The 24,944-nt window shown below is 44.8% G+C and overlaps 1 protein-coding gene across 2 annotated transcripts in view; it reads right to left on the minus strand.

Moving 5' to 3' along the window:
- The window catches only part of MCC (MCC regulator of WNT signaling pathway), a 512,678-nt gene that overhangs the window by 61,173 nt on the left and 426,561 nt on the right, over positions 1-24,944 (minus strand). For both annotated transcript variants that reach the window (XM_058277125.1, XM_058277133.2), the window contains 6 exons: positions 22,110-22,256; positions 21,062-21,151; positions 19,835-19,983; positions 14,480-14,620; positions 12,128-12,231; positions 9,039-9,222 (listed from right to left, as the gene is read on the minus strand). In XM_058277125.1, the coding sequence (XP_058133108.1) occupies positions 9,039-9,222; positions 12,128-12,231; positions 14,480-14,620; positions 19,835-19,983; positions 21,062-21,151; positions 22,110-22,256 (815 nt within the window). The remainder of the gene's footprint in view (positions 1-9,038; positions 9,223-12,127; positions 12,232-14,479; positions 14,621-19,834; positions 19,984-21,061; positions 21,152-22,109; positions 22,257-24,944) is intronic.

The following is a 24,944-nucleotide window of genomic DNA, read 5'->3' on the forward strand; positions in this document are numbered from 1 at the left end:
TGTAAGACTATGTCAACAATAACTTAAAAAGTGGGTGCTCCCGGCCTCCCCAGCCATCCTTCCTGCACTGTTTGCAATGTGGTGTCCACTGCAGGAACCCAGGTCAGTCCAAGGTCACTGGGCTGCCAGGCTTGAGGAGCACCTGGCTGAAGCCAGGGCCTGTGGGGGCCCATGAGGGTTTCTGGGGGACCAAGACTCCTGCAGATATGAGCATGATGGGAATTGAGACCACTGCTCTTAAGAGGGCTCAGGCCTTCACCAGCACTGGGAAGGCTGCCCCCACCTGGCCATAACAAGCCTCATGGCACCCAGTCAATCCTCATGGGTTCTGAGGCTAGCAGTTCTGAGGCTAGCGTGGACCTACCTGTGCTGGGCCTACTTGACTCACTTCTCGTGGAACAGCTTCAGGGAAGGAGACAGAAAAATGAGCTGCAGCCCATTGAACGCTCATTAGAACAGGCCAAATGGGCGTTATCATCTCTTTTGTTACAGATTTGGAAACTGAGGCACAGAGACAGTAAGTAGCTTACCCACTTGCACAGTTGCTAAGCAGTAGAACTAGAGTTGGGCCACAGCCATCTCCTTCCACAGCCCTGAGCCCTTCCCACAGTTTTCCCATGGCTAGAAGCCACGCCAGGGACAAGGAGGGCTCCAGGCTGCCACCAGCCCAGGCCCGCCCCCTCACTTGACACTGGAATAGCAGCGATAGGCCCAGGACACCGACTCAGCAGGTGTAGTCCCCTCCCACAACCTCAGTGTGACCAAAGGCAATTCCACTCTCACACATGGCACATTTCAAGAAGACAAGGCTTCCAAAGTGGGAAAGGGTGACAGAGCTCTGGGCTGGAGCTCCGCCACTCAGGTGGCCGTCTGTCTTAGGAAGAAACCCTCCTAGGGTTTGGGGGGTTCTTCAAGTCAGAGAACTCCTAGGACTGGAAATTCTTGAGTGCTAGAAACTCTTTGGAGCTGCCCCTCTCTCCCTTTGCTCCCAGGACAAGGCAGGAAGCACTCTGAGATGACTGGCCATTGCACGCTTCTCAGAGGGGCTCCCTTTACCTGAGCCCCAATTATCCTGTGTGCTTTGGAGACTGAGGGGCAGGCACGACTCAACCTCTCTGCACCTATTTCCTCCTCTGTAAAGTCAGGTTAATGCCAGTGCATACTTCATAAGGTTGTGGTAAGGATTAAATGAGGTAAAATGTAAATTGTCAAGAACAGTACCTAACACATAGTAAGCACTTGATCAGTGTAGCTACCTTTCATTTGTTTAGTAAACATTTGAGTGTCTACTATCTTCTAGGCACAGGAAAAATCCCTGCTGTCATGGAACCCAAATAGGGGAGATGAGCAAGTAAAATACATCGTACAGCAGATGGTCTGAAGTCCTATGGAGAAAAATAAACCAGAAGAGGGGTACAGGGAATGCAAATTGAGCATGGGGTTTCTATTTTAAAGAGTTGCAGGGAAGGCCTTACTGATAAAGTTACATCTGTGTAGACTTGAAAGAGATGAGAAAGGGAAAGCTGGGGGATAGCTGGAATGACCTAGGCAGAGGACAAGGCAAGTGCAAAGGCCCTGAGGCAGCAAATCTGGCCAGCAAGAATGAGACTGTGGTGGCAACAGAGTTAACTAGGGGAGAGAAGTAGATTAGGTCACAGAGGGATATTGTGGGGGGTGGGAGCAGGGTGCCAGATCATGTGGGTTTTAAAAGGGTTGTGTCTTTTTCTCTAGAAGTAGAATGGAAACCCTCAATCCAGCCCCTGGCCAGTGGGGAAGGCTTTTGTTTCACCTTCTTTGCTCTTGGTATGGTTTTCAGAAAGGGAACATTAAAAACAACAACAGGAAGGAAGAACAAAGACCTCAGTCCACAGACCCCTGCCCTGCAGGAAGCTCAGAGCAAAAACACTCATGGCAAGTTAAATTTCTAAATAAGCACTAGGGAACCTCAGCCCTCCCCGTCCCTCTCTCCCTTCCAGGGCCGCGGCAGGGAACGTTCAGGTGAGGCTAATTACAATTCTGCTTTCTGCCCTTAATGTCCCACTGCTGAGTGTGATTATGACAACAGTAAAGAGGGGACATTACCGGCCTCTTCTCTGGCCTGCGGCTGGCAGACTCCCGAGGGCCTGCTGTCAGCTGCTGGGTGAGGGTCAAGCCATCCATTAACTCTCCCAGCTTGGAAGGCTGGATGAGCTCAGCTGTCAAGGGGAATAAATCACTTTCTGTGGGGGGCTGCATGGTGTCTCCTCTTCAGGGTGGGGGGCTATATGTGTCCCATAAGGGGGCTGTGGGGAAGGCTGCACTCCCAAGAAGGGCACAGCTGCACAGCTTTGTTTTGTTTTTTGCTCTGGTTTCTCAAGAAGCTAGGCCAAGACACTTGGGTTTCTCATTCCCATGATGCTCAGGTGGGACTGGCTCTGCTCTGCACCCCATTGTCTCGAGGGTCCTTCCAGGCACTGCAACAAAGAGGGCGCCTGCAGCCAGGGTGGAGACATGGCTGGGGGCCACGGGACCCACCGCTCTCGGCCCACCCTGCCCGCTGGGTGGTGTTTCACTCAAGCCAGTCATCATTTCAAATATTATCTCTTCTGTCCTTTTCCACCATGTCCCACTGCCATCCTCGAGACAACTCTGCCCTGTGCTTATTGGAAGAAAAAGTCAGTTTTCTGCTGCTGCTACAGCTGGTCTTGGCTGAGAGCTAGAAGAGTATTTCATTTCTTTTGCCTTGAAAATTAAAGATTTTTCCTAAAGTTTTTATCAGCCTCTACCCTGGCTTGATTTCTGATTTCCACTGAGGAACAGCTCATGGTTTGAAGGAAAGTGTTATGGGGCTGGGCTTCTGTTTGATGAGCATTTGAAGTTTACTTGGAAGAAGGGGGTCAGTCGAGGTGGCGTCTGCCACTTAAGCCACTCATAAGTGGCTACATTCCTCCAAGCAGAAGACGGAACCTTGTCAAATGCCTAAATCATTTACTGTTGTGCTGTAGGTCACCTCCTCCTTTTTGACAATGAATGGCTTTTCACAAAAGACTAAAAAAAAGTAAAAATAAAAACCCAAATCTCTTTGATCATATTCTCTCAGATGGTTATTAGAATTCCCCAGGAGGAGAAACTAAGGATAAATGAGGGTAAATTACCTAAAAATATATGAGTATGTGAAAATCTGCTGCCACATATCTAAAATACTCAAAAACTGCCTGGTTCCAGAAAGCTCCTAAGAACTTAGTTGTCAGTGGAAGACACAATAAGATATTTAGGAGACAGAGTCTATTTGTGCAGCTTTTTGTAGAGGCTGATTTGGTATCTGATAGCACACCAAGAAAGACACCATGTAGGCCTCATAGTTATATCATTGCCAACATTTTCCCTGGCATTAGAAAAATTAAACATTATAAATGATTTTCAAAAATCACTGATGAAGAGGTGCAAGTTGAAATATTAAGGGGCATTTCTGCCTACAGATGAGCCAAATTGGAAAAAAAAAACTATACTACCCAGTATTAGCAAGGGTGTGGAGGAAGAAGGAGAAAATCACTTGAAGGGCAATTTGATATTTGAAACATTTATGATTTTTGAGCAGGCAAATTCTACTCCTTAGTATTGGTCCCACAGAACTTGCTCAAAAGTGACAAGGATGATGGCTACAACAGTGCTATAAAATGGGAAACTGGTTACAAATAACCAACAAGAGGAAACAGGTTAAATACGTTATGGCATCACCATTCAACGGGAAACTGCAACTATGAAAAAGAGCCATACATACAGGAAGATGACCGAGAAGTTAATGGTAAGGGGGAAAAGCAAGACGGTCCATATGACAGTATCTTCATTAGGTTAAAAATGACCCGTAGTCCCATTTTTATAGTTGTCATGCTTTGGTCTGGCGAGCACAGGCCTTTCCTCTTCTTCTGGAACTATCCCTTCTCTTCTCCGTCCCCGGGATTCCTGGGGGAACTGCCATGGCCCCATCCTGCCATGGCCAGGTGACTGACCCCGCTGGCAAAACCTCCCTTTGCCCAGGAGTTTCTTACTGGAGGCCAGTGAGACCAGCCTGCCTTGTGTACCAACGCGGGTGGTGTGCTGGCCTTCTAGCACCCGGGGAGCCTGCCTACAGCAAGAAGGAGAATGCACTTTGCTCGGAGGGAATTTTCCTATGTTGTTTTCTAACATATTGATGAATTATTGAAATTTCCACATCTGCCCAAGTTGCCTGTGGAGCCAGGGCTTTGCTCTGGAACCTGGTTTGTGGCTGCTCTCGCTTATTTGTAACCCTTTGCCTTCTGGCTATGCAGCTCTGGCATGGGACACGCCCTTATCCTTCTAGTCAGCCCCTTTTAGTGTAAGCTATTTGAGCACATTTCTGTCAACTGCAACCAAGGGTCTTAACTGATTAAAAAAATCAACAATTATACCAACGGAAATATACCCTAAATTGTTAGCAGTCTCCTTTCCAGTGAAGGCGGCAGCATGGAGAACTTTCCCTTTGTGTACTATCCATTTCATAATGCTTGGGTTTTAACTGAATTCCTTCAAATTCTTCTGAAATCAGGAAATTAGGTCTTAGAAAAAAGTTGGCACAAAATGCATTTCATGTCTCCACCTAATTCTCACAGAATCTAAAAGATAAGTAACAAGGACCTTTGAGCAGGCAGGCTGATGAACGTGGCTGAACCAGACTTTAGAATGTACTAACATTTCTAAACATTTATCCCAAAGCCTTTGGAAAGACTGTGCTGATACTCGATAGGGAAAGCAGCTCCCTTCTGCGAGAGGGAAGTACAGATGACTTCCACAGGAGCCGGCTCACATTCCCTGGGCCTTGCTGCTGGGGGTAGCCTAGGCCTGTTCCAATTGCATGGCTGTTAGAATACATCCATTCTTCAGATGGGCCCTGATCCCACTATCCCCAACTGCTTCCTGTCCAACGAAGCTTTACCTAATCAAGGCTGGCTTGGAGGGGGAGGGCTGAGCTTCCCTGGAATTGCTGCCCCCGTTCCAGTTTGGGGATTATGCCGAGTGGGAGTGGCCAGCTGGCGGGCATCCTGGCAGCTCGCCGCCAAGCTGCAGGGGCCCTTCTCGCACAGCTCACCATGAGCCCCACCTGCTGAGGAGACAAAAGGGACTCGGTTCCAGTCAACGTGAGCGTTGACTTTTTGTAGCTTATTCTGCCTTAGCCACATGTTCCTCTGTGGATTTAGATGGATGATTGTGCTCTCACAGACTGAGCAGAAATTGTGATGCTGGAGGCAAAGGGTGGGCTTGATTAAGAATTTCTTATTCCACTTTCCAACAATTAGTTCATTTGCCTCCTTGTTTTTGAAGGAGGATTGGTGATAAAACTACTCTGGCAATCAACATTATCTAGTTACCCTGTTCATTAAAACAATTACACTTTCTGATAAGCTATGGCTGTATTTTCAAACACCAGACAGCAGCATCCCTGGCCTCCTGCCAACAGTCAACTGAAGGCTTGCCTATAATTTTTACCCCAAAACCATTAAGCCTCGTGCCATCAGGAGCTGCCCACTTGTGTGCTTCCAGAAAGGTCTCTGGAGGCCTGACACTCAGCATTCCATTCCCAAGACCTTGACTAAGAGTTAACCAGCACCTGGTTGGAATTTTCTGTGCTAGTTGGTTCTAGCGGTGGAAAAAACATTTATTGGGCCACATAAAAAACCAACTCAGAAAGTTTCTTTTTTCTTTTTTTCATAAAATCGACATGGCACATCTTTTCTTCCCTCTCCCTGCCCTCAGCAACTACTGTGGTCACTTTCTCCCCCTCAGTGCTACAATTTCTTCTGTTACTAGTCACAATAATTCTATAGTAGAATATCAGTAAGTCCACTCTAATCCATATTTGATTCCTCCATTCTGTGGACCCTGGGATGGTGATGTCCACTCCACCTCTAGATCAAGACGGGGCTTAGATTACACATGGATAATGTATGCAATTCCTCTGCTGGCAGTTGTAGGAGCTCTTAATTCCCTGGTGTGGTGTTTGACATCTTCACCTCCCTGTTAGCTGACCTGGGTAAGTCCAATGAACCAGAGAGTAGGAGTCTCCACTCTGCTGAGGCTCAGGGCCCAGCTGGCACATGGGCAGTCCAGAGATTCAAGTCTCCTGAGTATATACCATCCCTCACACCAACCACAGGTTCAGTAAAAGCGACAAGAGGCATGTGTAGGAAGGTCACATCTGAGTCCAGCTCCATCACACTCAGGAGCACAAATTCTGACATGGCACTGAACTCCAAATCCATCTGCCATGACTGTATACCCTGTGGATCTCCACAGCCTTCAGGAGAACCAGCACCTAGGGTTGTATCTACTTTGGCTCTCTCTGGGATCCTGCTGAGGTGTGAGTTAGCATGATTCCTCTGATGACCTCTTAACTCATTCTGGAAGACTCTTAGCCATATAAACTCATTTGTCCTTGCATTTCCCTCTTTTATTCAAAGTCAAAGGGCAGGGAGAGGTAAGAAGAGATGTGATGTGGGAGCATTTTTGGGACTTGGAGTTATCCTAAATGATATTGCAGGGTCAGATGCTGGACTTTATATATCCTGCCTTAACCTACTGAATGTACTGGGGGAGAGTGTGAACTACAGGGTAAACGCTTATCTATGTGGTGCAGCAGTGCCCCAAAATGTGTTCACCGAGTGTGATGAGTGTGCCACAAGGATGGGGGAGGTTGATGGTGTGGGAGGAGTGGGGTGGGGGATGGGAGGTATACGGGGACCTCTTATATTTTTTAATGTAACTTTTTTTTGGTGATGTATATATCTTCAAAAAAATACAATTTACAAAAATGATGGGGTGGGGGGGTGGGGAGTAGGGTATATGGGAACCTCTTATATTTTTTACGTGCTTTTTATGTTTTTAATGTAATGTTCTTTGCGATCTATTAACTTTAATAAAAAAGTGTAAAAGAAATAAAAATTTTAAAAAATGTTGTTAGAATAAAACGAAAACAAAAACAAAAACAAAACCTGACATGGCAAAGCATCTGAGCTAGAATGACAAGATTTACAAACAAAATTAATTTTGAAAGAAGTCTGGCAGTTTGGAAATTTTTTCTAAATCCATATTTAACAGAAAATAGTCTAGTTATATCAGGTTCTAAGAATCACCTCACACGAATGGCCTGTGTTCAGTTCTTTTGTACCTACTCTGAGCGCCTCTGGATTTGGGAAGGTGTATAAAAGTGAATTTTTAAAGAGAAGCAAGTGAAATCTGAGATAAAGTCTTCTGTGCTTTGATTGGAAGATCCATCTGAGACCACAATTAGTTCCAGGACCATTTTTTATGAGGTCATCCTTGAAAATGCATCGAAACCTGCAGTAATATATTACCGAAAATTAAATTTCCCTAAGAAAACTGTCTCAAAATCAAGACTCATCTATACATTGTTATAACAAATGTTAGGAAAAAAAACAGTCTCCACTAAATAGATGGTGACAAAATGTCTCCCCTTCTGACTTCCAAATTTGCCTCTGAAATAGATTAAAACAATAAAATTATTCTTGGAGGGGGGCACGGTTTGAGCAAGAGTTCTGGGCATGAACCTTATACACTATCGGAGCAGTACAAATTTCTTGTCAATCTAATCCTGTTCACTAATTCAACAGAAAAATATCACTGACAACTTTAGAACTACATTTCTTTTCTAAATGAATATGGAAATTATAGATTATACACATCTGGAAAAGTCATTAAGGAAAGCATCTGCTTTCTATATTTAAAGAGAAGAATCTTGTTTAAAAAAAATTATAATCCTTGCTTTAATGAATAAGGCCACTGCTGCTGGAGTCACAAGGAAATAACTCCCTTGTGTCTGTGGGCATCCGGCCAAAAGTATTATTGAAAATGTCCCCTTTCCTGCGACACCAGGTCCAGGACAGCTAAATGGATGTGCTGAGGCAGATGGCTGGGTCCTGCCAGTGGGAAGCAGATGGGAATATTAAATTGCTTTCAGTCACTAACAGAACACCAGGGTATCTCCTTTAGAGCTTGAGATTCAATCTACGCTTACGTGGTTCTGGTCACGTGATCACAGGCGCTGCTTTATAATGTCATGAAAAACCACATAGCTAGTGGAAGGAGTCATGTATTTAGAGCTGGGGTCCTGGGTTCGAGTCCCACTTATCAGGCACATGACCTTCAGCAAGTCCACCTATCTATCTCCCAGACAAGATTTTCTTACCTGTGAAAATGGGGTAGGTTACCCTTCTAATCTTTCATGACATGATGATTGAATGAGAATCTCTAACAACATACTTTCTAGACTGAGACCTGGCATATAAAGGGAAGGCATTCCTACTTCAGGGCTTCAGCGGCAAGAAATGAGAGGATAACCAGAAAAGGGTTTATTCCCACTCCCCTCCCCACCCCAAAGAATCAAATGGCTTCAGTGAATCATATTTAACAAGGTCTTCACTGCTTTCCTCCCCATCTTTTTCAAGGACCAACTTTAGTTTTCTAGATTCACAGACAGTGAACTTGAACTCAGGTCCATGATTAAAGTCTGTTAAGACCATGCTGTGAATATGACCTCACTGAGGCAAAAGAAATGGGAGAGGATGAGGCTACTGCCTGAGAAGAGCTTACAAAGGACAGAGGCACAAGAGGAATGGAGAGCATGGAGCCTGGAAGCAGGACACTGGGTGTTCAGGGACCACATGCAGGTCATCAGTCTAAGCCGCTCAAAATCCTTCCTGGAAATCGGAACTCATGAAGAATTGTGAAGAGAACAATATGGGAGAAAGAGCACCCAGGGAGGTTAGTTCCATTGCCACCACTCCTTCTTCAGCAAATCACCCCTTCACTCTGGACTGCGGTTTCCAGGTTGGAGAAACGAGGAGGCCCACTTCCCGCTCTCCCCTCCTGAGTGCCTCCTTGTAAGACACAGGAGGCTGCAAGGCGTCTGAAAGGCTGCCCTTGCCCCAGGCGGGGCAGTCCCTGAGAGCGGATCACTGCACGTGAGCCAGGTGGACAGACTCCACGTGGACACAAGTTCTAGCTTAGGAGAGGCTGGGAATTACCTGGTGTGGCTGTTGGAGGAGAGGCTCTCCCAGGGCTGCACGCTGCAGCCGGCCACGGCAAAGGCTCCCCCGCAGCTGCCGTCCAGCTTCATGAGCAGGGCTTTGGCAGCATTCTCAGCTGTCTTCCGGCAGTCGTGGGCTCGTTTGAGCATCTGAGTGATGTTTTCATCCCCTGACTGGTCTCCTACATTACAGAGAAGCCGATGAATTAATCAACATGGGTCTGGATAAGGCAAGGCCGGGAACAAGCATGGATAATCAACTCTCAGTTACGGGGGCAGACGGGGCACAGTGGAGAGGAAATGGAATCGGACAGCCCAGGAAGAGAGCCACGCCAGGCTTGGCTCTGTCACTTAGTAACAGTACGTGGGAAGACATTTCTCTGCTGTGGGCTCCACTTTCCTCATCCACAAATAAAGAGGTTGGCCAAGGTGACATCTGAGGGCTGTTTTCAGCTCTATGATTTTCTAATTACCCAGGCTCCTGCCTTCTCCCGCTCAGTCACAAACTACTGTTTGGCTATTCTTCTTTGTGTTGGCACTTCTTTGGGAGCAAGGGTAGGGGGAAATTGAGGCAAAACTGGGTCACATCTCCACATGTCTGCAGCCCTGGTTAGAGCTGTGCGTAGGCCAGAGACAAAACCAAGTGGCTAAAATGAGGATATTAGATTTCTCCATGTTTTCTGTACTGATGCTATCCCCGGCCTTTCTCTCAGCTTGGTCTGGGGTGGCAAATCAAATGCCTCCAGGAGCCAGGTAATAGGGCTAGGGCCAGACATTAGGGCATGGTGGGGACCAGCACTGAGCCAGACAGGGAAGCCCCCCTCCACAGATGTGCACATTCTTGTTGTGTTTTACAAGACTGTGCTGGCCATATAAGTGACCAGTGTGTTACCTCTGCAGCCTAGAGCCAGGCTTTTTCAAACATCTTCAGGTGAAATCTTATGCCGAAGCCTCATGTACAAAGCTGGTAAACGTGGACTGGTTGAAGGGGTAGGGAAAGAGGATGTACTCAGCTTCCCCGCTCTCCAAGCCCATGGCTGAGGCCTGAAGAAACTCCTCCAGCTTCTCAGGGTACAGTTTGAAAATTACTGGCTTAAATCATCTAGAATGAATGTAATGAATGCCAGTGAAGTCCACAAGAAGCAAAGAAAAAAGTGACGAAAACTGATATTGTGGGTAAATGTTACAAAGTGGTACTTGCTTTGCTGTGCAACTAGATGGCACACTGGGCCAGGGTGACAGCTCAACTACCGCTGTCAGCAGATAAAAGAGAGGCTTAATGAAGAGCTGTTAAAATCCAGCCTATCCTCAGCTCTGTGGCATGGGGAGGAAATGGGGGGTGTGCATGCTACACAGGTTAGGGCTCCCTGTACTTTCCTTGTCTATTTCTCTGATAATCTTTGTGCCTCTTTCTTTCCATAAACAGAATAGTTATATCTCATCAAGTGATTGCTCTTTGAATTGTTCTGAAGCAGACATATAACCAACTACCTTGCTTGTCTTATAAAATATATATACCAGCACCCCAGGATTAGGTAAATAGGAAGCGTTTCGTGATTGATTTAAAAATATTTTAAATGCAGATTTAGTTAAGCCCTTTTAGCTTCTACCAAGTAACTGTGGTGATTAGGTACAAGCCTAATAAAAAGTACCTTTTAAGAATGGAATCGTTTTAAGATATTCCTATGCTACAAAATGGATGATTGGTTTTTTTTATTATCAATTTTAACACATACATCAAAAAAAAAAAAAAAAAAAAAAAGAAAACCAAAGCTTTGACAGCAGGCCAAGATCATTTTAAGATCTGTTTCATACGAGGAATAAAGTTTTATGGTTCAGTTAAAAGACCCTGAAAAATGAGGTTTCTAATGGAAATGCTGGCAGAGTTTCTACCTCAGGGCTGGGATGGTAATACTATTGAAAAAAAAAAACACCAAAAATAAGAGGGAAAATTGGACTATGGCCACCCATATAAACAAAGGACTGGCTGGGTGACTTGGATATGGAGCAGGAAATTAATACGCAGGGTACCTTCTTTCCTTCAGATTCTTGTACATGTCAAAACTGAACAAGGAAACACATACATGACAGCTAGACCCCAGGCAAGGGGAGGAGCTGGCCAGAAGGAGGGGGAGAAGCATGTGGGAGGTGCCCGAGTCGTGATCCTGGAAGAGAGGTGCACAAGGCCACTCTGTGACAGGTGGGGATACCTGGCCTGCCCACACTGTCCATCCCTGGCTCTGGTCACTTCAGCTCTCTGTTTACTTGCTGTTACTTTCCCAAAGAAAGCAGCGTCCAGGACTCAGCGTGGAAAATGGCCCTTGTTCTCCCTGTATGTCTCTCTCCTCTCAAGCACGATTTCATACCCCTGCCAGGCTCAGAGCCACAGTAACTGCTGAAATTTTAGCAAATGTTGGTGCCAACCATGCCACACTTGTATCTCCTTCAATTACATACATACCCCTTCCACTTGCTAAACACGGGGAGATAAAGGGGGCCAGGCCTTGTGCAGTCAGACCAACAGGATACGCGGCCACCACGGCCCCGCAGGGCAGGGCAGGAGAGCAGACGGCCCAGCTCCCCGCAGGGTGGGCTCACGGGGCCAGCTCCCTACGAGGCTGACAGGAGCAGGGCGTGAAACGACTTCCTCTATTCCTAAGACACCCGGATGCCAGGGAGGAGAACTCATGCTTCATAAGTACCCAAAAGGAAAAATGTTGAGAACACATGTAACCAGTAAGGGGTCCTCAACAACCAGCATCGCAGAGAGACACTGGAAAGTCGGGCTTTAACGACCAGTGCGGGCCCCTGCGCCATCTGGTCCTCTCTTGGCCCAGGAGAACATGTCTCCTAAGAGGGGTTGTTTGTTTTAACATGTCTGTAATTCTGTTTCCACTCCAGTTCTTACAGCATTCAGCATAAACAATTTACTCACTCAGTCAAGAGGAAAAACGAAAAACACACTTGACAAGCGAATTTCATATTGTTGGGATGCTCCAGTGCCAACAGCTTAGACAGGGGTAGGAGGGCAAAAAAGACAGGCAAACACGGTGAGGGCAAGGACGGAGGGTCTCAGGGCACACTCACCTGCGGAGGAGCCCACGCCGGCTGCTCGGAACTGCCCCAGGATGAGGTTCTGCTCGCTCTCGGCCAGGGCCAGGAGCAGCTCATAGGCCTCGATGCACTGCTCACTGAAACACAAGCAACGGAATCCTCAGCCCTGGCAAAGAACAACGAGCATCTTCCACGCTAGTGCCATTTCCTTGGTAGGAGGCACCTTTCAGTCTCGCCATCCACATGAACAAAGAAACTACCAATGGACAAGGCCCGTGGCTTGTTCTATTAATATGTTAGCCTTTTTTTAAAAAAACACTTTATACTAGAATATAGAAAAATAAAGAAGAGCAATAAAGTTGGGAGAGGCACGTTGTTGTTGTCCCCTTGTTGATCAGCTAAAAGGGAAGGTGAAGCATGTGCACACCACCTGCGTGGCCCCAAACGAGATGCCTACAGTAGCAAAATTCCCCCTTAAAGCAAATAACTCATTAGCCTCTCATAGCTGAGCAGGGAGAATATTGCTTTTGTCAACATTTAGTCAACAGCCCATCTGTTTTGGTCTTTCTTTCGTCTTCTTTTACCGAGAGTTAATGAAAAAGGCCCAGTCACTGGCTCTACCTGGTAGCCCCTCCCTTCTACGGCAGTCCAATTTTTATGTTAGGATGCTGGGCTATTTCTTCATCAGGAGGAAGACTGTTCTGGTGAGGGTGACTGTGGGCACAGAACAGCCTGTGACGAGAATTACCATAGACGAATCATGTATTGCTTTGGTGGTCTGTAAACGAGTCTGATTGTTCTCTAGCATTGGTCTCATATTTTTGGTTTAATTTCGCTTTCTGAGGAAGTAGCAATGTTTCTGAAAACAATATTGAGGTTTTATTTTTCCCCCTCCCAAAGCACTTTATGTTTTTTCCTTTGTATTTATTTTTTTGTTTGGAAGAATTATTAGAAATATGCAATTACAATTACTATTATTTTAAATTTATTTGTCTTTTCTTTTTAAAGATAGATCACAAAAAATGTTACATTAAAAAATATAAGAGGTTCTCCTATACCCCACTCCCCACGGCCCCACACTCCTCCCACCCTCATCAGCAACCTCTTTCATCATTGTGGCACATTCATTGCATTTGGTGCATACATTTTGGAGCACTGCTGCACCGCATGGATTATAGTTTACATTGTAGTTTACACTCTCCCCCAGTCCATTTAGTGGGTTATGGCAGGATATACAATGTTCAGCATCTGTCCCTGCAATATCAGTTAGTACAACTCCAAGTCCCAAAATGCCCCCACATCACATCTCTTCTTCCCTCTCCCTGCCCTCAACAACTACTGTGGCCACTGTTTTCACATTGCTACAATTTCTTCCATTGCTGGAGTCACAGTAGTTCTATAGTAGAATACCAGTAAGTCCACTTTAATCCATACTTTATTCCTCCATCCTGTGGACCCTGGGAATATTGAGTTTTTTAGAGAATGCTAAGAGTAAGACATAATCACTATTCTGGGACCTTGGCAATTATACCTCAATGATAACGCTAATAAAATAAATCTATGAAAATAATAATAAGGCATAGTTTTATGGCTATGAAACAAGCAATAATTTTAAAACAAATAAATCCCAAAGCTGATGAACCTGGGAAAAAAAAGTGGTATATTTATATACCACTTGCTCATCAATGAATGAATCACAGAGGTTTAAACTGCCTTGATTTTATGGAAGCAAATTGGTGGCATGCTTGAAAAGCCTTGAAAATAGTCCTATCCATTGACCTATATTTCCTGCTCCAGGGGTTTTATCCTGAGGAAAACATTCAAAAGGATGAAGACATTCTCTGTATTAAATTATTCACCATAGAAAAATAGGATATTTTCAATATCAAGAGTCTGCAAAAGTCTATATGTGTTTTAGAGAAATGAGTAATTAATATATAAACTTGATGCAATGCATAAATGCAGACAGTTAAGCAAATTGAAAAACTGTAATACATTGAAGAAATAGAATGCATTAGATTTACCACAATGCAAACCATATATGAATATGAATAAAAGCTTCAAGGAATAAGACATTAATATTTACAACAAAAAGTGATATTTTGAGGATATTACCTGCACAAAAAATATTTAAGTTGAATATGCTAATAGAAACATATGTGCTTACAAATAATTATATCCATTACCCTTATTTTCTTAACTGCTACTGGGGCACTAACTGTTTTTCAATACGTACCACACCTCTATTTGTTGGTCCAACTTTCTGGTTATATCTTTTAAAAGCCTGTTTTCTATGTTTATGCAGGTTTCTACAGATGCATTTCTAAATTACAGTGGCTACAGAAATGTAGTTGTGTGCTTCCCTGCTCCTGACGGCTTGCCTACCTGTACTGCAAGGCCAGTCTCAGCGCCGTGGCGTTGGATTCATATTTTCCCACCAGCATGCTCATCCTCTCAGCATTGCTTTTGCATTCCTCCAGGGTTATGGTCAGGAGATCATTTTGGGATTTGAGATGTTCAATACGGCTACAAAGGAAGAAAATCACTTTCATGATTTCACACCTGGATTTACTTAATTTGGCAATATTTCAAGAGTTTAATCTATATCCGGGTCTGAAATGCATGTTAGAATGGGCGTATGTCAGATGTCTTAGCAGATGCAAGTGACACAAAATTATAAAGGAAGTAACTCTAGGTAAAAGAATCACTCGATTTTGCATGAATTAGAAATGAAAAGTAGGTCTCCCGGTCATTTCCCACCGGTATCCACGCCCCTGCTCGGTTTGCCTAATGCCAGGTACTGTGCTAGGTTCTGAGGCCAATCCCAGTAAAGGAGACTATGCCCAACCTTGAGGCCCTCTCAAGAGTAATGTCTGGATGCTTCAGTAAACCACCCTCCTTGGGGCAAATGGAAAGCAGCCTCACAATAACGTACTGCTTGTTGAGCCCTTGCTCAATAATCCTCCCAATAACCCTTTGAATTAAGTATTATTATCCTTCATTTCTCAGATGAGGAAATGGAGGCATAGGAAGTTTAAGTTAAACTTGGGAAGGTTAAGAACTTTAGGATAAGCTTGTCCTGGGATTTGAGCCATGCAGTCTGGCCCAAGATCATGTACTCTTTTAACTACTTGCTACAGAGCAAACGCTAAAGATGAATCACTGAGTGAACAAGAAACCGCCCCAGAGGGCCTCCACCTGGGAAATGGTAATGGACGAGGCCCTGTACATTGGGTCCAAAGCTTCACTGAGGTTAGACAGTCTAGCATTATTAACCATGGGTAGGCTATGCAGTGGGAACTTGAAGTTTTATAGGATTCAGAACTGTAAAGCAAGGGCAAAAGAGTTTGTGTCAAAGTTAAAAACAAATCAGAAAAACATTAGCTTCATCTTCTCCATTTTCTGCCCCAGATATAAGAATTCATTTTTCATGAGACACATGCATTTGCAGTATTCTGACCACCAACTTTTAAAGAGGCCTTAATGTTTCACACACGTAACATGCAAGTGACTCTTGCAATGGCTAAGGGGCCTGGAAGCCATTTACCTTGCCTGAGCTCTGAACACTGAAGACAAATCTTGGAACTAAAGATCTTACAGAAGGATATGGAGAGACTTGCTTATAATGGGAGGTGTCTGGTGAGTGATTACCTAAGACCACTGCCAGGCTCTGGCAACTCCAAGTTCACTTCCATGTAAGGTATATTCTATACTCCATGTAGGAATATTCTTTTCTGCCCCACTCACATTAAGATCCCTTGAAAAGGTCCCTGCTCTCTCACTTCTCATTTACTTTTCCACCTGCTCTAGTATACATTCTGTCCCCACCAGTGAGAAGGAGCTGCTTACCCAGCTCACAAACCTCCATGTGGCTTTCTCACAATTTTATGGACTTTCTCAGACAACATCCCACTAATCCACTTTCCTTCTTCAAATGCTCTCCTCCACTTAAGGCATGATGGGTCTCTACTGTTTTCTTCCTGCATTAGAGGCCATTCATTTCCTTCTTTGGTGTCTTATCCTCTAAATCTGGAAGTGTTGGCGTTCCCCTGGAGATCAGTCTCCTGGACACCCTCCCCCTAGGGGTGATTTTATCCACTCCTGTGAATTTATTAGGCATTTACAGGCCCACAACTCCCAAATTTCTCTTGCCCAGACCTCTTTCATGATTGACAATCTCATATGTCCAGCTGCCTTCCTGATATTCCCATATAGGTATCACACTGACATTTCAAATATAACATTCCACAATGACATTTTCAATTCTCCCCAAACCTTGTCCTCCCCCATCTCAATAAATGGCAACACGCTGTGCCCAACAATAAAATCTAGACACCTGAGAATCTTCTCTGAGACCCTCCCACCACCCTTTTCACTCTTCACACCTTGCAAAATGAAATCAAATTGTCCCCTACTTAGAGCCCTCCAATTACACTTGGAATAAAGAGTAAACTTGGTCCAGGGCCTCAGAATCGAATTCCAACCTAGGCCTAGTTACTCTACTACCTTGTCTCGTGTAGCTCTTCCTTTCGCTCACTCCACTTCACTCACCTTGTCCTTTGGATAGTCCCTACTTTATCCACCCTCTTTCCAAGTTTGTGGTTGATAAACTGGCCTGCGAGACTCTTCTTAGCTTATCAGATGGCTGCTCCGTTTTAGTCTTAAAATCTCAACTTGAGATCACTTCTTTGGAGAAACCTTCCTTGACTTCAACCCTCCCTGGTATTCTATTTATTTCCTTCTTGGAGCTTTCTTATAATCTTATTTGTTTGCTTTTTGTCTGGTCCCCTACTATGAGTTGAAATTATGTCCCCTCAAAAGAGATTTCCAGTCTTAACCTCTGGTACCTTATTTGGAAACAGTTTTTGCAGATGTAATTAGTTAAGATGCGGTCATCCAGGGCTAGGGTAGGCCCTAAACCAATAACCAGTGTCCTTAGAAGAGGAGGAGAATTTGGACACAGGAACACAGAGGCACACAGCGAGGACACCGTGTGAGGACGGGGCAGAGACTGGAGCGCGGTGTGGTGTCTGCATGCCAAGGAACGACAAGGGCGGCCGAGAACCACCAGAAGCTTGGACTATGTGAGGAAGGATCCTCCCTTAGGGCCTTCAGGAATTGCACCACCCGTCGAAACCTTGACTTTGCACTTCTAGCTTCCTGACCATGAGAGAAAATTTTTTGTCCTTTGAAGCCACTCAGTTGATGGTAAATTTGTTACTGCAGCTCTGGGAATGAAAACACTCTGCTAACAGAACATAAACTCTATGAGAGCAGGGACCTTGTCTTTTTAAAATTTTCCTTCGTATGCCAAATAGCATAGCAGCACATAGAAGGTGCTTAACACAGATTCAAATGAGAAACCCAATTCTGAGTAGATATGACCCTCTCCATACCCCACAGTCATAAAGTTAAGGGCTCTCATTTTTTTGAGAGTACTAGGCTTCTACCTTTGAGATAAGTAACAGACATCAGGTCATACTGGCAGATTATTTCTAGCAAACCACAGGTTTTAGCAGCAGTAGTGGTTACAGAGAGAACAACGGGCAGGGGTTGGAATTCTGGCTCAGCTATTTAGTAGCTGTGCGCCCAAGGCAAATTACTGAACTTTGAAGTCTTTGTTTTCTCATTTGCAAAACAAGATTATCCCACCCTCACAAATTGAGGATTATGTGGTATGTCTGGGAGAGCCCTTTGTAAGCTGTTGCACACCAAAATAATGTGAGCTACAAGCCCCAAATATTTCCCCCTTCTTTGGCCTCTCCTGGGTATACTTAACTGAAGACAGGAGAATCTCCCCCAAGTTCAGCCATAAAACAGGCTTGTTAAATCCTGGGTAGAGAGGAGACCCGCACTAAACTGAGGCCCCCTGAAGGCATCTGACTTCATTAAATTGCAAGGGCATATCTGATTCAATTTTAAGCACTCCTTAGGCAGTGATACTAAAAAGACCGCTGCTTCCTTACTGCATGAGGTAATCGTAGGACTGTCATTCGTAGGTATTTTCAATTTAATTAGAAAACCATTTAATTTTAAGATTTAAAATGACCTAGATTGCCACAATTCCTTAGTTCTCAAGAACCATATTAAACAGCTTTAAATCAGGGAGGACTAACATGATAATTCAATTTATTTGGCTTTGCTATATACAAAGGGAATGGAATTAAGCATTGGGGAATGGGGAATGATGTCCACATTTCTTCCTGATTAGTTCATAAGACTTTCAAATTCCAACTATATTATCCCATTGAAGATTTGTAGGTCAAGGCAGATGTACCACATTTCAGTGTGATTCATCAGTCCATTCTGCCACTGGGGAACCAGTGTTGCCTCATAGTTATCATGGTTTGGCTCTGGTCCTTCTCCTTTGCTTTTTAATCAATTCCCTTATTGCTGGGATGACATACAAGACAGCCTTTGCTAAGAGGCAGGAGTGCAAACTCAAACTACCTCTACTGTGAGATATGGCAACAATCCATATAACCGGGTATATGGTAAAATCATTCTAAGTAGGACAGTTAGGAGAGGACGTAGGGACTCAGGGCAGTGCAAATTTTCAAAGAGCATGAGTAAAATTAGGCAACCATGGGGAAGAGCAGGGAATTAGACCAGCTTGCCAATTGCAATGTCTTTGGTCAAGCCCAAGAATGTCTAGACCAAACTGCCTCTGCTCATTCCTAGTACCTCAAGGCGCCCGTGGGGCTCCGGCTCAACATTCCAGAGCTTCCCTCTGTGGTTCTCTGCAGCACAGACTTGCATGCTTGGCAGCTCTTTGACCTACTTGTCATTCTATATGGACTGCTCCCAAGTCTTGCTACACAATTTGCCAAGCCCAGTGCAAAATGAAAAGGCGGGGCCCCTTGTTTATAAATTATTAAGAATTTGAAACGGTGACAGCAGAGCAGCAAAGCAAGTGTGGGGCCCTCCTAAGCACCAGGCCCTGTGAGAGGCTGTAGGTCACACACCACACCCTTGAAGCCAGTCCCAAATGCTGCAAGCACCCCTCTGATCCCCAAGATGACTGGAAACTCCCACCACCACCAGGCTGCACCCTGTGTCACAACACACAACACACAAGCCATCTTTGAAAAGGGAAGGGAGGGGCAGGGAAAGGGTGTAAAGACGCTGAGACACTCTCCCACATCCACAAAGTAAGCCACTGGATAAGCTAGAATCATAGGAAACAAAACCTTTGCAGTAACTTTTAGCTAAGCTTTGCTGAGATATCGTCTGTATTTAGAATGAAGGCTCTCACTTGAGTAGTAATTCACAAAACACACAACCCTGGCTGGACTGAGTCCTGAGAGCACAGCACTGACCACCAGGCCAGGCACTTGGTGACTGCTGAATAAATGGGTGTGGAGTGTGTGAACGATTGAACGAGAATAGCACTGGGCCATCACAAGGAACAAAGAAGAAGAAAAAGGAGTTTGACAATACAAAGTCATTGTTAAATGCATTATACTTTACAAAAGGCTTTTTAGTTATAATTTCATCCTCATGATAATCCCCAGTAGGGGGTAGGGCAGGGGTGACCCCATTTTGGATGCTCAGAAAGGTTAAGACGACATCGCTAAGCTAAAATGGATAGAATTGGGACTTGACTTCAGGTCTTCTCGCTTCATGCCCACTGCCTTTCTCACTCTACTACGAAGATGACAGATGAGAGTAATAGAGAAGAAGCTTCACTGTTCTCCTCACCCCCAACCACCGAATCAAATATCCAGTTTTTCTCCTTACCTATTCAACCGCTCTGTTTCCACCTCAAACTCTCTAATTTTGCTTTCAGAGATAGCAGATCCATGTGAGTAGAGTGTCTGGAAGATCTCTTGGATGTTGGAGCAATCCTGAAGAGAGTGGGCCAGGTGTTCCGCCACGCTGCTGGACACCTGGATAGGGGGGCAAGGATTTCCCTCTGAAAGGGCTGCACAGTGTCACATCAGGGATGCTGGTCCCCAGGCATACCCTGCACACAGAGCAATTTAAAGCTGATATTCCTCGAGAATCAGGCACCAGGAGATGGTTATCCTGGTCTTTCTCACTTTGTATAACCTAATCCTAGTATACAAAGCTAACTACTGTGAAGGCAGTACATAAAGCAGGATCAAAATACAGCTGCATCCCCTAAGCATGTGCTACTGGGCAGCAAGGGCAGAGGGGTCATGCCTGTAAAATTCTGGATGTCAAACAGTATTCTTCCCCCACTCCCTGCCACTCCAGGCCATTGGTTACTGAAGCCTAGGAGGGCAGCTAACTGCTTTATTTTCATAATTTGGCTCTTGTATGAAATGTGAATGTGTGCAATATTTACTCAGTGCAAAATTTTAAATTAGGGTCTCAAAAGTGCTATTCAGGATCTCCCTACACCTGAGGATCAAATGGCTGGCTCTCTTAGCCTCAGCCCCAAGCCTAAAATATATCCCTAGGGAACTGGAACTACTCCTTTTCCACCTCCATCAGCTTTTAAAGCCACAGAGGGCTCACAGGCTCTAAATATGAAAATCCTGATACTTAGCTAGAAGGTTCTAGTCTTTCATAATATTGTGCTACACTTCAAAGGTAGCATTCATCCTCACTGGAGAGCACTTTCCATTGTAAGAAGGATGTGAAAAAGGCAAATTCTTTTCAAGCTTCATGATTCACTTGGTCTCTGGGGTAACAGGGCAATATAAAACAGACAGTCTGAGACTTTCATCCCTATAACTACTAACTAGACTTAAATCATTTCTTTCTGAATAGTTTCAAGTAGAAAAAAGAAAAATCTCCCATAAAGCTGAAGAAGGAATCTACCTTGTGGAAACCATTATACATTTTAAACTGATCCTTTGGAAGGAAATTGGGTATGATTTATTATTATAATTAACTAGTTTACTGGAGGTGAACTTTGGAAGTTCTTCTATCATGCACAAGTCCTGGTCTTTGCAGCTCTACTGGGGACTTTCTTGCCTTGCGCTCATGAATACTTACCCCTATGCTACTGATTTCTGAGCCCAGGACTGGCCGATCAGACGATGAGGATTCGGACCTTGTCTTTGATAGCTTCACCCTCTCAGCAATCTTTAAAAAAAAAAAAAAAAAAGTTATCAGAAGAAGACATGTCATTCTCCAGATAAACTGCAGAGGCTGTGTTTACATTGGGTTACTGTTTAACCATGGCAACTACACTGACTGATCAATGCCTCAAAAACTTATCCAATTTTTCTAACATCATTTAACCCAGCGTTTCTCAACCTCAGCACTATCGGTGCCTCGGACCAGATAGTCTTTTGCCGTGGGCGCTTTCCTGTGCTGTAGGGGGCTTAGCAGCCTCCCGGCCTCCACGCACAAGACCAAGACGCCGGCAGCACTCCATCCCCAGCTGTGGTAGGTGAATGTGTCTCTAGACATTGCCAATAGTCCCCTGAGCGACCAACCTACCCTGTTGAGAGCCACCAGTTTAAACTAGCTTACTAAATGTGACAGTTGAGAACCAGCCTCAGAGCAGAGACTAGTAAGGCTCCCGGGCAGGAGAACATGCAGGATCTTGAATAGTTTCTCCATGGTGGAGTCCACATGTGAGCATAGGGGCTGTGACAGAGAACAGGTGGGGCTGCTTCTCACAGCCGCCATGGCCCGCCCATCACAATCTCTTTTCCTGCTGCCAGGGCTGTCCATCTCGTGAGTGGGGAGATCACTGGTTCACTGCTCAGGCGCCCCGCTGGGCTGAGCCTCAGTCCTTGGGAGAAGCTCTCCGCCCCCCTGAAGTACCCAGAGCTTGACAAAACGTCTCACTCGCCACAGTGACTTGTCAGCTGTGACATTCTCCAGCAGGGCGATTAACGAGAGCTGGCGTCCAGCATGCAGCCAGGAGAGACTCCAGACTATGAGTGGGTTTCTCCCCTGCAGCCCGGACGTTGGAGGCTGTGCAGGCCCGCAGGGAAGTCCTCTGGGGGCTGTTGGAGTGAATCGCACGTCGGCCTGCAGGCAGCCAAGATGACAGGAGGTGTGTCCACCCGCCCGCCAGCCGTGCGCTCACCTTGGCGATGGGGATGTCGTTGCTGCTGCTGCTGGTGCTCAGCTCTCCAGTGCTGGGGTTCACTGGGCGGTTGGTGGAAGTGAGGCGGCCCGGGCTGCAGGGCCCTGTGGCCTGCACGCTCTGCAGGCGCGTCTGAAGCTCTCGAACCTGAAATAATAACAACTTTATTATTTTATTATTTTGCCAGTGGATTTCCTGGCAAAGAGCAAAAGAGCAAGAGGGGTGGATGGTGGGGCTTTCATTAACGTTAAATTGAGTGAGTCCACAGAAAGGTTCTTAACTGGACCTACCATTGCCCATCATCATGCTTCCCGAGCACAGTGTGAATGTGTCATCTACGTCACTGGACACCTCTAGCAGAGACAGATGACCATCTTTAAGAAATGTTTATTCATCCCACCATGTGTGCCTATCCCTGTGCCAACCACTGCAAATAAAGGATCCAAGGTTAAATCACCACCAGATGGAACCTGGAGTCAGGTGGAGAAAGGCAATTTCAGTGCTAGTAGTCACGAGTGCAATGGGAAGCAGAAAAGGAGAAGACTGTATCTCCACCTGAAGTCATGCAGAGAAAGATTAACAAGAGCAGCAGTGCCACAGCAGACTCTTAAAAGCTAGCAGGGTTATAGCAGATGGGTAAGGGGCTGGTTCTGATGGTTTGTGAGTGAGCAAAATAAAAAATAGCTTGGACAAGTGCACAGGCAACACAAAGGCATGCTGTGTTTGAAGAACTGCAAGGTATTCAATACACATGATTTAAAAGATCTCCATTGGGAGGGAGGGTAGATGGCACAAACAACTTTTCCCCAAGTGACTTCAAGATGGGATGGTCCATCCCAAGGAATGAGAGAGTCTATAACTGCAAGCAAGAGAGTCCCATCCATCTGCCCTTTGGGATCGAATCTCCTTCTTAATTAGAGGTGGCGTGGACAGCACCATCCCAGAATCCTCAGGACTGGGGAATGAACTATGGACCAAAGTAAACGTACTGGTATTCAACTATCGACTTATTGTGATTCTAGCAATTTAAGAACTTATATCATTGATGTGGAGGCAGTGACCACAGGAAGTTCTGAGGGCTGAGAGAGGGAAAAATAGGTATAATAAAGGGGCATTTTTGGGAACTTGGGAATTATCCTGAATCACACTTGGGAATTATCCTGAATGACAGATACAGGCCATTACAAATCTTGCCATAACCTACAAAATTGTGTGGGAGAGAGTATAAACTACAATGTAAACTATAATCCATCCTTAGTGGCAATGGTCCAAAATGTGTTCATCAGTTATAATGAATGTATTACACTAATGAAGGATGTTGTTTAAATGGGAAAATATGGGAGGTGTAGGGAGCAGGGCATGTGGGAATCCCCTTTATTATTTATGTAACATTTATGTAATCTAAGTATCTTTTAAAAAAAATTTTTAAATATATTAAAAAAAATAAAGATGAGATGGTTCTTGGGAGTGTGGGAAGGAATACCTAAATAGGCTTTCTGTATAGAAAATAAAAACACAGGGCCCTTTGGATTACATTTAAAACATACTTTCACCTGTGTAGAATTCAAACGCTCAAATCCTGTTTCTCTACGGTTATGGCTCAGTGACTTCCAAAGGGAGAAGTGTTCAAAACAAGTGAAAAGAGCTGGTTTAAATTGGTCCCTCCAGCTACCCTGATCAGTTTTAGCATCGTGATACAATGTCTACCTTAAAAGGGCAAACTGAGCACTAACCGAGTGCCCCGATAAATGCGTCTGAGACCCTATGGGGAGAATTGGCAGGACCTCCAAGGCAGGGCTTTCTAAAACGTCAGGACAAACCAGAGTCCCCTGGAAGGCCTGTTAAAACACAGATTCCAGGGCCCCATCCCCAGAGGGTCTGATTTAGTATGTCTGGGATGAGGCCTTACACTATCTAGTAAGTCACCAAGAAATGCTGATGCTGCCAGTCAGGGGACCACACCTTAAGGCACACTGATCTAAGGGAGCCCCAAGACTGGGCTGACCCAAAATGTTTTCAGATAAGGGCAGAGTACAGGTATATGGCTCCACTTCTCTAGCAGCTATGGGAAAGCTTTTCACGTTAAATATCTTGGTTGTCTCCATGCCGCAAAATTGGAAATCAAAAGTAATTGAAATTTCAATAATTAATCAATATATTAGAAGTCAAAATAGGAAAAGTCCCTCTGAGCAAATTGCATTCAATAGAGAAACAGATAAAAAGTGCCTAATGCTTGGCTGTGGCTTCCACAGTTGATAGGAATATGTGTCTCCATACCATGCCAGACACAGGGTTGACCTCGAAATAGTTTAAGAAGAAGAAAAATACATCTCTGTTGAAGCCAAATGGTATCGCTGGTGAGAGATTATAGGGCTCCTTGTGGAATGGTCCCCAATGAACCAAGAATGGGTTGTCTGTCTGGATGCCTCAGCTATGCCACATGGCAGAGGGACAGGGCTCAATTTCCCATGAGGTCAGCTTCCTGACACCAAGGCAAACTAACTGTATGAAAGAGAAAGCCCCTCCTCTCCCCTCCTGTAGACTGTGGATTTCAATTTCTTCCACTGTAAAAACCTGATGAGGTTCTAAATAATTTACAATGTGGATAACATCACTCCAAAACCTAAATAGTGTATAAATTGTACCCAAAGCCATCAGTGGTCTGTTCTTAGCATCCCAACTAGTCTATGTATCTTCCTTTAAAATATATATATATATAAATTGTCCTGGGCAATTTCTAAAATCTCCATAAAAACTACTGATGCTTATAATAAATATTGTTAATGGTAGCACAATATTGTGAATATAATTACTACTACTGAATTATACACTTGG

The sequence above is a fragment of the Dasypus novemcinctus genome, chromosome 2 (assembly GCF_030445035.2).
Source record: "Dasypus novemcinctus isolate mDasNov1 chromosome 2, mDasNov1.1.hap2, whole genome shotgun sequence".
NCBI lineage: Eukaryota > Metazoa > Chordata > Mammalia > Cingulata > Dasypodidae > Dasypus > Dasypus novemcinctus.